Consider the following 14,506-nt stretch of genomic DNA (forward strand, 5'->3'; position numbering starts at 1 on the left):
GGCTAACGGGAGGTGGCGGGTGGCCGGGTGCTGGGGACGTCTGGGAGGGCGAGGGGCGAAGACAGCGGCGTCCTCCATTCTCTCTCCGGCGGCGGAGGAGAGGGGGCAGATCGCGCCCCAAGACAGGAGGCGGCGGCGGTGAGTGGGCGGATCGGGTGGGCAATGGGGCAGGGCAGAGAAGCCAGGGGCGCGTTTGGCCGGAGGCACCGTGGGGAGGCAGGGGTGGCCGCGGCTCTCTTTACTCCTACTGCCGCATCTCCCCACCCCTGCCTCCTTTTTCCCACCTTCCTTCTTTGGGGCCCAGCAGGAGAGCGCCGGAAACAGCTGCATCGGGCAGCAGCCGGGGGGACAGCTGCGAGTGGGAGCTCCAGGTCAGAGGCACTGGCGGTCCGGCACTGGCAGCGCCCCGCCCAGCTGGAGCTTCCAAAGACTTCGCGGCACACCTGGCCGTGTCTCACGGCACACTAGTGTGCCGCGGCACACTGGTTGGGAAATGCTGGGGTAGGGTAGGATAGGGTAGAGTAGAGTAGGATGAGGTGAGATGATATAAGATAACCTTTATCGTCCTCTTTTTCTGTGAACACACTGGATACCTTTAAAAAATGAAATTCTGATGCCCGCTCTCAAAAGAAAACAAGCTAAAATGTTGGAAGCATCAGGCCAAAGCCATTTTAGTTGGGATCTTTGTCCTGCCACGCTTTATAGTCTTTTAATGTGCCTTCTTTACTGTGGGAATCTGGGTGGGGGGATTGCATGAGGGCTGTCTATATGTAACCATAACAAATTCTTTCTAGATAATCAAGGTCATCCTTTGTCTTCGCACTCCTGCATCTGCACGGAAGAAGATGGGTAGATGCTTGCCAGGTTGGCAGTTGAAGATTGCTCAACGTAATGGACTTGGGGTATGCGGGGATAAGGGCTTGAACTTTCAACTGGGTGGAGAAACCCTGGGGACTTCAGATTTCCCAGATGTGCCCAACATGGCTCTGCTAATAAATCAGAACTTTGAGGAATACTTTGCCTCGGACTCTGATTTAATTTTTGATGTTATTTGGAACCCTGACAGAAAGTCCGCTTCTGTTACTTGTATTTGTATTTATTAGATTTGTATGCCGCCCCTCTCCGTAGACTCAGGGCGGCTAACAACAGTAAAAAGACAACGTAAACAAATCTAATATTAAAAAATCTAAAAACCCCAATTTAAGAGATCAGTCACACATACAGTCATACTATACATAAATTTTATAAGCCTAGGGGAAGGGAATATCTCAGTTCCCCCATGCCTGACGACAGAGGTGGGTTTTTAAGAACTTACGAAAGGCAAGGAGGGTGGGGGCAATTCTAATCTCTGGGGGGAGTTGGTTCCATAGGGTCGGAGCCATCACAGAGAAGGCTCTTCCCCTGGGTCCCGCCAAACGACATTGTTTAGTCGACGGGACCCTGAGAAGGCCAACTCTGTGGGACCTAACTGGTCACTGGGACTTGTGCGGCAGAAGGCGGTCCCAGAGATATTCTGGTCCGGTGCCATGAAGGGCTTTATAGGTCATAACCAACACTTTGAATTGTGACCGGAAACCGATCGGCAACCAATGCAGACTGCGGAGTGTTGGAGTAACATGGGCATATTTAGGAAAGCCCATGATTTTATTTATTTATTTATTTATTAGATTTGTATGCCGCCCCTTTCCGTAGACTGCGTGATTGCTCTCGCAGCTGCATTCTGCACGATCTGGAGTTTCCGAACACTTTTCAAAGGTAGCCCCATGTAGAGAGCGTTACAGTAGTCGAGCCTCGAGGTGATGAGGGCATGAGTGACTGTGAGCAGTGACTCCCGGTCCAAAAAGTTAGCAGCACTAACCGGGATAGAATGCTTTAACCAAATTTCTTTTGCAATGATGACACAGCAATTTCCCACCTGACATTTTGTTATTAATTCAGCTTCATGTATGCCATTTTAGGCTTTAAGGCTAAACAAAATAGATGGCAAACAAAATAGATGGTAGGGACACTCTATGTGGATTAGCCTTTAGCCTAGTTGTTAACCTCATTTCTTTTTTCAATCACATCGCCCCTACCTCAGGAGACATTTGGCACCGGAGGAAGACTTCCCTGCTGCAATCTTGCTAAATACTGCCAAATCCAATATAGATTGAGGGTCATTTGGTATACAATTCAGTTTTCTGGTCACAATTCCCAAAGAATCACTCAAGCCGGGTGGCACTTTCAACTCCAAAACCCCAATAAGTTTTGAGAGTCGAAGCAGCCACAGCCAAGCAAGGTGCCCCAATTTTAGAATGACCTGTACTTCAGGGTATTCAGGCTTACAGACTGTCCAACAGATATTCCATGTGTTTGAAAGCAGCATTCCAGCCATTCTTTCAATAAACCTAGTTTTTCTTCTTCTATTTTTTCTTTTTCTTAAACCAGAGGTCCCCAACCGCCGGTCCGCGGACCGGGGACCGGGCCGTTGGGGCTTTTCAGCCGGTCCGCGGCGCCAGGGCCCCCTCGGCCTTTCCGCACCACCAGCGGCGCTCCCCCCGCCAGCCAGCCAAGCCCCGCGCCCGCCGGAACCGGCTCCTCGCTCTCCCCCCGCCGCCCGCCGCGTTTGCAGGAGGTGGGGAGGGTTGGGCGGCCCGCCAAGGCCAGGAGGGACGCCGCTGCCCCCCCTTCCCTCTCTCCGCCCGCCGCTGCGCCTCCTTGACAGCGAGAGGAAATGCCGGCAAAGGCTTTCCTCAGCGGAGGGCCGGCGAAGGTGATATTGAATGTCGGGGGAGAACGGGCGGTTGCACGCGCTTCCTATCTCCCTGCTAGCCCACTCGGAATATTCAAAATAAGAAAAACCTTTGCCGGCGAAGGCTTTTCTTATTTTGAATATTCCGAGTGGGCTAGCAGGGAGATAGGGAGCGCGTGCAACTGCCCGTTCTCCCCCGACATTCAATATCACCTTCGCCGGCCCCGCCTCTCCTGCAAACCCCCTTGCTGAGAGCCCGGGGCGAAAGTGCTCTCGCAAAGGTGAGGCGGGCAGGGCGTGCGCGCGTCATCGCTGAGAAGAACGGAGAGAGAACGAGAGTGAGTGAGAGCAACAGACAGCAAGATAGAGAGAAAGTGAGAAAGAGAGAGTGAGAAGGGGGGGAGAGAAAGAGATAGCAAGAGAGAGAACAAGAGAGAGAAAGAGCGTGAGAAAGAAAACAAGAAAGAGTGAGAGAGAGAGAAAGCAAAAGAGACAGAAAGAAAACAAGAGAGAGAAAGTGAGAAGAAGAGAGAGAAAGAGGGGGAGAGAGAGAGAAAGAGGGGGAGAGAGAGAGAGAGAGGGGGGAGAGAGAGAAAGAGAGGGAGAGGGAGAAAGAGAGAGGGAGAGGGGGGAGAGATAGCAAGAGAGGGAGAGAGGGAAAGGGGGAGAGAGGGGGGAGAGAAAGAGAGAGGGAGAGAGAGAGGAGATAAAGGAAGAGGAGAGAGAGAAAGGAAGAGAAAGAAAGAAAGAGGGATAGAAAGAGAGAGAGAGTGAGAGATGCTCAGTGAGCCTTTCTTTGAAGTTGCCTCTTTCTTTCTCTTTCTTGCTTTCTTTCTTGCTCTTTTTCTTTCTCTCTTTTACCTTCCCTTCCTCTATTTCTTCTTTTCTTTCTCCTTCCTACCTTCTTCCCTTACTCTCCCCATTCATAAGTTTCCTTGCTTCCTTCCTCTGTTCCTGTCCCTTCCCCCTTTCTTTCTTTCTTTCCTTCCTTTCCTCCCTCCATTTCTTGCTTTCCTTTTCCTTCCTCCCTTCTTTCCTCCGTCATTCCCTTCTTTCACTCCTTCCTCTATTACTCTCCCCTTTCACACCTTTCCTTGCTTCCTTTGCACCCTTCTTTTGTTCCTGTCCCTTCCCTCTTTCCTTCCTTCCTTCCCACCCTCCGTCCATTCATTCACCCATTCCTCTCTTGATCGCCCCTTTTACGGCGCCGCTGACAGCTAGCTCCCCCCCCCCCACCGGGCCATGGAAAACTGGTCTAGCTTAAAGCCGGTCCCTGGTGCAAAAAAGGTTGGGGACCTCTGTCTTAAACTACACTTTCCCTTTTGTGTTCCTTTCAGTTTACTGCTGTTCTTCGCTATTATCCCATTTGTTACCTATTTAGGAATCTGCATATAGAGATACCCTTAATGACAGAAAATGTGTAGCATGTGATGAGGAATGTAGCTCATTTAGTACAACAGTTTTTGTATTGTGTTAATGAAGTAGATTTAGGAACAAAGAAATAGGAAGTTGAGCAAGAAATTATGCATTCCACTAAGTTGCCAAGATTTGTATTAGGGTCCTCTGGCGTTCCCAAAGCTAGGCAGAAACTGACAGTAGATTATTCATATTGAAACAAGAACGGCCAAGATATTAGTGTATGTGCCACACTGTGCCTTAAACTGAATAAAATTAATCCTCTTTTATGCTTTCCCACCCATCATATTTATTCTTTGCAACTTTATCCTGATGTGTAATCCGAGAGGGGGACGTTTTTACACAAATGGCTGGTTCTTCCATTTGTTGCTTGGAAATCTACGCTCATTTTTCATTCATTTACTAAGTGCCGAATGTAAAAATACTTGACACTTCAACAGAAATGGAAATTGCAACAAATACTCAATGGAGCAAATTGAATAATTTTCATTTGCACTGTATTCCAGAAGCAAATAATTTAAGATCTTTGTTTTGGAATTACAAGTTCTGATTAAGCAATGATCATGATAACAGGGTTAAATAGTGTTTATATGTTAAAAAAAAAATCCCATTCATTATTATTCCGGGCAAGGAGTTCACAGTCTTAATAAAATGTTCCCTTTGCTTTCTTTCCTTTTGTTCTATAGTTTCCATATTTAACTTACATTTTGTAAGATTAGTTTAACAAAACAGTGGCCTTGTACACAGCAGAATCTACTGTATAAACCATTCAACTATAAGAATGGAGAAGAGCCAAAGAGCAGTAAACACTCAACACTTCAAGAAACATGAGTGCTAGTTGGACTTATTCTTCAATATTGCTACTTATTGGTTGTTCAATAGTGCCATTGATCTGCTATTCAATAATGCTACTAGCTTGGAATATATGGCAGAGAGATCATAACCCAGAAAAATAAGGGAAGGAGATCGCTGACCATTTCAATAGCTACTTCTGTTCAGTTTTCTCAAAAGACACCTTACAAAATAATACTATAGAGGGATAAAGCATTGCTTCCAGCTGTACGGATTCAGCTCCAGTGATCTTAGAAGTTGATGTCTTAGAAGAACTTGAACGATTAAAGATAAATAAGGCAATGGGTCCAGATGGCATCCACCCCAGAGTTCTTAAAGAACTCAGATCTGTCATTGCTACCCCCCTGACTGATTTGTTTAACCAATCCCTGTTAACAGGAGATGTTCCTGAGGATTGGAGAATGGCCAGTGTTGTGCCTATCCACAAGAAGGGCAGTAGAGAAGAAGCTGGTAACTACAGGCCAGTTAGCTTGACATCAGTTATAGTTAAAATGATGGAGACTCTACTCAAAAAGAGGATAAATCAGTACCTAAAAACCAAAAACTTATTGGACCCAAATCAGCATGGCTTTACTGAAGGCAAATCATGTCAGACTAATCTCACTGATTTTTTTGACTATGTCACAAAGGTGTTGGATCAAGATGGTGCCGTGGATATTGCCTATCTGGACTTCAGCAAAGCCTTTGATATGGTTCCACATAAAGAGCTGATAGATAAATTAGTGAAGATTGGACTTAATCCCTGGATAGTTCAGTGGATTTCAAGCTGGCTGAAGCATAGACATCAGAGAGTTATTGTTAATGGCGAGTATTCTGAGCAGAGACAGGTTACAAGCGGTGTGCCACAAGGGTCTGTTCTGGGTCCTATTCTTTTTAATATGCTTGTGAGTGACATAGGGGAAGGTTTGCCTATTTGCCGATGACTCTAAAGTGTGCAATAGGGTTGATATTCCTGGAGGGGTCTGTAATATGGAAAATGATTTAGGTTTACTAGATAAATGGTCAAAGCAATGGAAACTGCAGTTTAATGTTTCCAAATGTAAAATAATGCACTTGGGGAAAAGGAATCCTGAATCTGAGTATTGCATTGGCAGTTCTGTGTTAGCAAAAACTTCAGAAGAGAAGGATTTAGGGGTAGTGATTTCTGACAGTCTCAAAATGGGTGAGCAGTGTGGTCGGGCAGTAGGAAAAGCAAATAGGATGCTTGGCTGCATAGCTAGAGGTATAACAAGCAGGAAGAGGGAGATGGTGATCCCCTTATATAGAGCGCTGGTGAGACCACAATTTGAATACTGTGTTCAGTTCTGGAGACCTCACCTACAAAAAGATATTGACAAAATTGAACGGGTCCAAAGACGGGCTACAAGAATGGTGGAAGGTCTTAAGCATAAAACATATCAGGAAAGACTTAATGAACTCAATCTGTATAGTTTGGAGGACAGAAGGAAAAGGGGGGACATGATCGAAACATTTAAATATGTTAAAGGGTTAAATAAGGTTCAGGAGGGAAGTGTTTTTAATAGGAAAGTGAACACAAGAACAAGGGGACACAATCTGAAGTTAGTTGGAGAAAGATCAAAAGCAACGTGAGGAAATATTATTTCACTGAAAGAGTAGTAGATCCTTGGAACAAACTTCAGCAGACGTGGTTGGTAAATCCACAGTAACTGAATTTAAACATGCCTGCAATAAACATATATCCATCCTAAGATAAAACACAGGAAATGTATAAGGGCAGACTAGATGGACCATGGGGTCTTTTTCTGCCGTCAGTCTTCTATGTTTCTATGTTTGGAATATATGGCAGAGAGATCATAACACAGAAAAATAAGGGAAGGAGAATGTACCAAAACTAAACCAAGACTTTGTGATGGCGGTACAAATGGTATTTTTGTATTGATTAAAAAAGGTTGAGGTTATTAAGGAGTGTGCAGAGTGATCTCTGAGTTTTCAAAAAATACATAAACACAGAGGAAACATGGAATTCTAGCAGATAGCTCAGAGATATGAGTAATGGTTCAGTAATACCATAGCAGAATACATAAGGAACCTACATGTTACATGCAGTGTTCCCTCTAATTTTTTGGGGGGTGGGCGGAAAAGTATAGTGCCTGAGCGGCAGTCCCTTTGGGATTGGGCGGCACAGAAATAATAAATAAATAAATAAATAAATAAACAAACAAACAAACAAATAAAAAACCCACCCTGTTTTGCCTCAGAGAATTTCAAAATAAAATACTGTACTGTGTGTCTATAACAGTGAGCTCATAATAGGGCAACTCTATCAATATCAAAATGCCACTTAAATAGTTGAGCTAGTTTTCAAACTAGATTTTGATTTTCTTTCTCTCTCTTCCTTACTCCCATTCTTTTTCTTTCTCTTTTCCTTCCTCTCTTTTTTCTACCTGTTTCTCTCTCTTCCTCTCTCTCTCCTTCCCTCTCACTCTTTCCCTCTCGGCTTCCGGGCAGGTTTGGAAAACTCTGAGTTGATGATGGTTTTTTAAGTGAGCGATTGCTCACTGCTCAGCTTAGAGGGAACTATGGTTACATGGTTTCATGCACATTAAGAGGGTAGGCTGTGTGAATTCACAGACGAAGCAGTTCTGCATCATAATCTCTATAATTCATCATAATCTCTATGATTTAGTCAGTTAATTATCTAAGATGCGTCTTCAGTCATAAGATAACTGGAAAGAACTGCTATTCCAAAAATGGTTACTGGGAGAGGAAGTCAATGGTAGTTTTAAATGAAAATAGAGTTCAAGTGTCTGTGATAGCTCAATAGAGGGTTTACACCAGTGGTGGGTTCTAAATGATTTTGCTACCGGTTCACGTGCGTGCAAATATGTTTCTGCACATGCACAGAAGTGTCCAAGCGGGCGGCCGAAGCCTCCTACTGCCAGCACTACCGGTTCTAAGAACCAGTCCGAACTAGGAACAACCCATTGCTGGTTTACATGAAGGAAAACTGCAAATGTCCTCTTTTAGAATGTGCATAGATTTAAATTCTGTTGCTTTGCTATTTCATAATAAAACTGATTGCTGCTATTTCCATTTAGTCAAACGTTGGGGAGACAAATTTAATATTTGAGATAGATATTGGAAGATTGAAAATAGGTACTGGATCCTTTGAGATGACTCTGTAGCAGAAAGGGCTATCTTGGGGATGAAGTAATTTCTCAACTAATTGAAGTACAATGGTATTTACAAAACAATGGCAATAGGAGTAGGAAGGTATGATGAGTACGTATGTTGGGTTATTTGTAGAAATAATAAATGTGGGGTACAAACAAACAAACAATATAATGTCTTGACCCAGATGTAGAAATCAATTCTGGAATAAAAGAGGTATTTGAATGAAGTACTATTTTATTTCTATCAAAAATAATGAAGGAAGAATTACAAAAGGAACCTAACTCCTCTTTAAATGAGCCAACATTACTGTGCTCAAAATGTCATCCTCCAGGGACAATTGATGAAAAGGAATGATAGCCATTGACTTAAAAGGTTTTACCATCAACATGGAGAGAATGAAAGATAGATTCTAGCATGGACTAATGGAATCACTGGCAGACACAGACATAAATCGATAGTATTACTTGATACCATTTGTACTGAAGAAAGCCTAAACAAACCTCAAATTGTTTCTAAACTATTAAAGACATTGAACTTACATTCAAACATTGGTATGCCGCAAAATCTCTAGTATGATCTATGAATTTTAGACGCAAAAGGCTTAGAGATGAGCTTCCAGCTCTAAGATACATGGCCAATGTTGAGAACATCAAGGAAGGACACATGAAGGTTTCACATTTGGTGAGCTACTCTAACCAGCTACCACTGCATGGTCTTCTTGATGGAAGGAGGGGGACAAGAGAAGGAGATGTTGGACATGCTAAGCAAAGAGGACAATATAAAAGTACATCTCTGAGCAAATCCAAACATGGGTAAAATAAATGACTGAAGTCACGACTGTAATGTGGCTCAACAGCTAAAGCCCATGTTCTGGTCCTTACTTTGCTACAAATATCTTGCATTCAGGAGAGTATAGCTTGTATAACTGTCTCCTTGATAGCAGAGATAATCTATGAGAGGAGAAGGGATGATTTTTTTAAAGTTTTCTTTTTATAGGTAAATCCAGATTCTGAAAAAGGAGAAACATATGAAAGGTGTGGTGACAAAACTTATACAACTACTATGAGTGAGTTACCAACCGACTGTTATGGCATCCCAGGGCACCACAGCAAACTCACAGGGACATTATGGGATATTTTAAAGTTTGAGTAAAACACAACGGTATTCAAAACTTGTCAGTCACCATACAAACTACTATTTCAAGATTGTTATAGTTTTGCCTACCTATGAAAAAAAAATGGAGACACTAAGGATGTAAATTGAGAAAGTTGGAGAACCTCTAAAGTAAAGGTTGGCATCAAAACATAGAAGCCATAACGATTCTAAAGAGCAGGGTGTTCATGAATATAATAACTTTGAATCCAACAAACTGAAATGAAGGTGGATGAGAGTTTTGAATTTCTGATTGCATAAGCTACGATAATGCAGAACTGATTAGCAGTTTGCTCAGTAAAGGCCAGTGCAAACAAAACTTTCAAATTCCAGAATTCTGAAGGGATAAAGGTTCAAGGAGGAACTGCTCTATAGATCTTTCATTTTGTGTATGGCAATACTCACTAAATTATGCGCTACATTCTAAAGATGGTAATTAATTTTACAAAATGTTTTAGAAAACAACATAATATGCCTGTAATTGTCCAAGAATGATTCTGAAAACCTAAATATGACTTTTTTAAGTTTAAAAAGATGCCAAATTCAAATCAATTTCTAAGGTCCATTTTTTAAAATACAAATAAAACTTTACAAGTCCAGATAAATTGGTATTCTTTGAATAGTTAAGGTCCATTTTCTCACAATGTTCAATATTGTATAAAACACCTTAGAACTGAAAGTACATTTTCAACAACAGTTGTTCACAGTAACTTTCTGCTGAACTTTTAGCCCCATAAGGTTAGCATTCAGGAAGCTCAGCTGCTATCTAACAAACTTAATTAATCAAAAAGTCATTTCCGAGCAGTAACTATGAGTAAAAGTGCTTCAAGTATGCTAGCAAGCCTACAAGTTAATCAAAATGCTAATGCAGTACAAATTAAAGTTGTGATTAACATTTCACAGTAGCTGCTTAAGTGAATTGATCACACAAATGGGTTAAGCATTAGTCATTTCCTCCAGCACCAACTGGGAAAAAGGTTTGTCCTGAGTTTAGGAGGAAGGAGTAATTGTACTCCAGGAGAACCGTATCATCAAACTGTCAGCAAATATATTACCATGCAACAGTTCTTATGGCTATCTGGAGTGCTCAAAAACAAACATGTAAAAAATCACAAACGCTGGAAATGAATTCTCCATCTGAGTGCAGGTGGAAACTATTCAACTAGTACTATAAGGGGGTTTATTTTTTTATTGTTATTTGTGTACTGCTGTAATCAAAACAGGCATGCTCATTTATGTTTATGCTACACTGATAAATATTCATATTTATCTTTCCTTCAAAATAAGTATTAACCCATTAAATATAAGGTGCTTTGTATAAATTGAATGAAGGTGTTGATAATAGGATATGTTTTTTTTAAAAGTTCCATAAACTCTATCCTGACTAAATACAGATTTCCTAGCACTTCTCAAAACTACATGGATTCAATTCTTCATGTAACTGAAATGTGTGTTATCAAATCAAATTCATTTGTCCTAAGGCCAGATACCAGATAAATGAATGTCACAAGCACTAACCATCAGGAATCAGACACAGGCAGGGGTCGGCTGCTGGGGTTCACAAGGCTTCAGGAGAACCTGCAGCTAAGATTCTGTGAAGTTCAGAGAACCCACAAATCCCACTCCTGGATGACCCTACCCCACCAACCCGCTCCTCCCAGGGGGCCTCTTTTGGATACAGGTAAGTGCAAGGCATACACAGAGGCTCGGGGAGGGCAAAAAAAAAGGCCCACTGGGCCCATTTCAGGCCTCCAGAGCCCACACCCACTTTGGCCCCGCCTACCCAGCAACTAGACAGAGAACCCCATGCTAAAATTTTTGAAGCCCACCCCTCAATATAGTAGTAATGGTAGTCCTTGATTACCAACTGCTCATTGAGTGACCAGAATTGTGACAGCACTGAGAAAATAATTTAATATGGGGTCCTTGAAACTGTGGCCATTGCAGCATCCCTGCAATCACATGATTACAACCCAAGTGTTCGGCAACTGGCATGCATTTACAATGGTCACAGAATCCTGTAGTCATATGACTATGGACCATTTGCGATCATCACAGCAGGAAGTTGCAAGTTGCGGTCGCATGATATCATGCTATATATCACAGCGTGATTAGCTATTGACTGTACAAGAACTGACATTGTAAGTTGGACACAGTCACATGATGTTTCACTTTATAACTCGGTTTCGGTATCGGTTCTGATTGTGGTTGGAGTACGAGCACTTCTGGAATATCTCAGAACACTCCTTTGTAACTGTTATGCTAGTAAAAGACGAAACATCAATACTGCAGAATCCTGACATTTGGGACTGGAATATCGGAAAGGAAGATGTTTCAATAACTGTCATGCCAGGATAATGTTGCAGGATCCAATCTGGGTCGGTCCCTGGGACCAGAAGTTTTATCTTCCGACTCGTTCTGCAGCTCATCTTCAGGGAACTTCTCTCTAGCGGTGTTCTCTACACAGAACACAAACAGCGTACACTGTGCTAAAGAGAAGTTCCCTGAAGATGGACTCCAGCATGTTTTAGTTTAGTTTATGAACTTAAAAGAATCATCTATTCCTCACACAAGGAATGGATCAAAGTCCTGGCATTAATCCTATAGAAATGTTGTGCCAGAATCTGAAGGGGACAGTTTATGCATGGAAACCTATCAGCATCCCTGAATTGAAGCTTTTCTGTAGAGATAGGCTAAAATTCCTTTAAGTTGACGTGCAGGACTGATAAATATTATCAAAAATGTTTAGTTGCTATTATTGCTGCCAAGAGAGGCACACTATTTATAGAAAGCAAAGATTCATACACCTGTGTCACAAATATTTAGCTTTGTATAATTTTCCTCAACAAATAAATAAGTGTAAAGACTTTGATTCATTTGATTAATTGGGTTTTCTTTATCTAATTTTAGAACTTGTGTGGAAAACATATCATGTTTTAGGTCATATTTATGCAGAAATAGTGAACATTCCAAAGAGTTCAAAAACATGTAAGCAAGCACCACTATATGAGACTATTATTATGAGATAAGAACCATTTCTTATTTTGACACAAAAAGAGATATAGCGATGCAAGGTATGATTACTACCGTATTGCCCCCAAAATAAGACCGTCTTATTTTTTTTAACCCCGAAATAAGCATTTGGCCTTATTTTTGGGGAGGTCTTATTACTTTGAGGCGTGTGAAGCAAGACTCCTCTTGCTTCTAATGCCGTCTTACGTGGTTTCAAGTTCTATCTCCCTAACCCTAACTAGAGGAAATGGCAGAGACTGGCTGAGCGTGTGATTAAATATTTTTGGGGAGGACTTATTTTTGGGGAAACATACTAGACATGGAACAAAATATGTCCATAACTCTGCTTTCAAAGCATAGATAAACTGCTGAAATGTGCTTAACATATGCAGGGTAAATACTTATCAAAGGATTAAGGCTGAATATCATAAGAGTAGCCTTCAGTCACAGACGTATTGACATTAATTTTTTAGTAATCATAAGAAAAATTGCTTCTGTTTTGTAATTAGTGTTAGGTGGAACTATATCTTATCAACTTTGAAGGGAAAGAAATACATAATGATCTTGGCTTAAAATTGATAAGGGCTTATCAAATTCCTATTTAACTTTTGATCTTTCATTCAATTCATTACATATGTTGTTCAGAAAAGGCAGTGGGAACCTCCACTAACATAAACAATACAGTGGTAATGTTAAAAATGTATGTACACTAAAATGATTCTTAGTGATTATGGTGTGTAGTCATTATCTGAGGCCTGTATTTCATGAGCATTTATAAATTCACATGCATATTGCCAAAATTCCGTATATCCAGCCAATATATTTTGTTTGACTAAAATAGGCAAGATATATTTTTTTTAAATTAAGGCCAACTACCTCATACGACTGATGTGATGATGCATGAGATAAGTCCTATGAAACAGAAGGACACTTTGATTCCCACAATGGATGAATGGCTGCAAAAGTTAATGGAGTTAGCAGAGATGGCTAAATTGCTTTGATTTAAAAAAAAACCCACAATTACTTTTTTTCCTGGTTGGAAACCACTTCTGGACTTTGTGCTTGGTGTGGGAAAAAAGACCTTTGATTTTGCAGTTTATCAATTAGATAGATTTTTTGTTATAGAAATGGCCAGTTTATACTATTATGCAAAAATAAAAAGTTGAGGTTTGATGTTATTATCTTATTCTTACTGAACCAAAGAAAGTTTGAAGTCAGTGCCTTTTCTTTCTTTCCCCCCTTTCCCCCCCCCTATTTTCCTTACTATTTTCTTTTGTATTTTATATTATAAATTAATAAAAAAAGATATAAAGCCTATGAAATATTATGCATTAAAATGTGTGACTCCATTTTCAAATCTATCTGTCAGGCAGAAATACCAAACTAGATAATTAAGCATAAAAAATTAATTGTACCTGACATATTCTGATTGACTGGTCTAACACCGTTTTGGTATCAGTGACATAATCTGGACATGGAAGCATGGCACGTTGAAAGTGGGCTTGCAACAGAAGATGACATTTGGTGTGGGAGCTGTCAAAAGAATGTGGGTTGACTTCAATGGGGAGACATTTGGCCAGTTCGCTATTCATTTGATCCTCATTGTGCCTCACTGGGAGGTCTGTGTATTCTTCAGCATCCTGAAAGAGAGAAAGAGAGAGAGAGAACATTAGTGTATTAAAAATATGGAAAGAACTGGGATGTAGACAACTAGGAGCTTGCTTTGGAAAATTTTACCCAAGCTCCTAATAAAGACACTTACGAGAAACATGGACCTCTGTAGATACAAAGGGCCACAGTTGGAAGCACAGATTGAAAAATAACAAGTGTTCCTAAAGCATTCAGATATATTGCTCATCCCTAAGCACAAGAAGCACTAGAGAAAGGCTGGATTACATTTACAATATAGTAATGTTTTTTGGCAAAAGCTCAAATGCTTTTCAGAAGAAAATGCTCTCTCAGTTGTAAATCTGGCCAACTGCAGATTAATTAAAGTTAACTGTGTGAAAACTATCTATGAGAATTAATTGCAATAGGTTTTACTTGTGTGCACATGGTTACTGTACAATAAAATATTCTTTTTAATTGACAAATAAAGTCTCAAGAAAAGAAGATAAAAACTTGAATAATAATTCAGAAAACCCTAGAAATAAAACCTAAGCAACCTCTAAAAATGTCATGGTCTTTGAACAGTGGGGTTTTTTTTAA

General features: G+C 41.0%; 1 protein-coding gene across 1 annotated transcript in view; it reads right to left on the reverse strand.

Annotated features, from left to right (window-relative positions):
- Nucleotides 1–14,506, reverse strand: part of ASCC3 (activating signal cointegrator 1 complex subunit 3) — a 285,972-nt gene that overhangs the window by 22,672 nt on the left and 248,794 nt on the right. Inside the window, exon 37 of the mRNA XM_070733271.1 lies at nt 13,714–13,938. Coding sequence (XP_070589372.1) covers nt 13,714–13,938 — 225 coding nt within the window. The remainder of the gene's footprint in view (nt 1–13,713; nt 13,939–14,506) is intronic.

The sequence above is a fragment of the Erythrolamprus reginae genome, chromosome 1, assembly GCF_031021105.1.
Source record: "Erythrolamprus reginae isolate rEryReg1 chromosome 1, rEryReg1.hap1, whole genome shotgun sequence".
Taxonomy (NCBI): domain Eukaryota; kingdom Metazoa; phylum Chordata; class Lepidosauria; order Squamata; family Dipsadidae; genus Erythrolamprus; species Erythrolamprus reginae.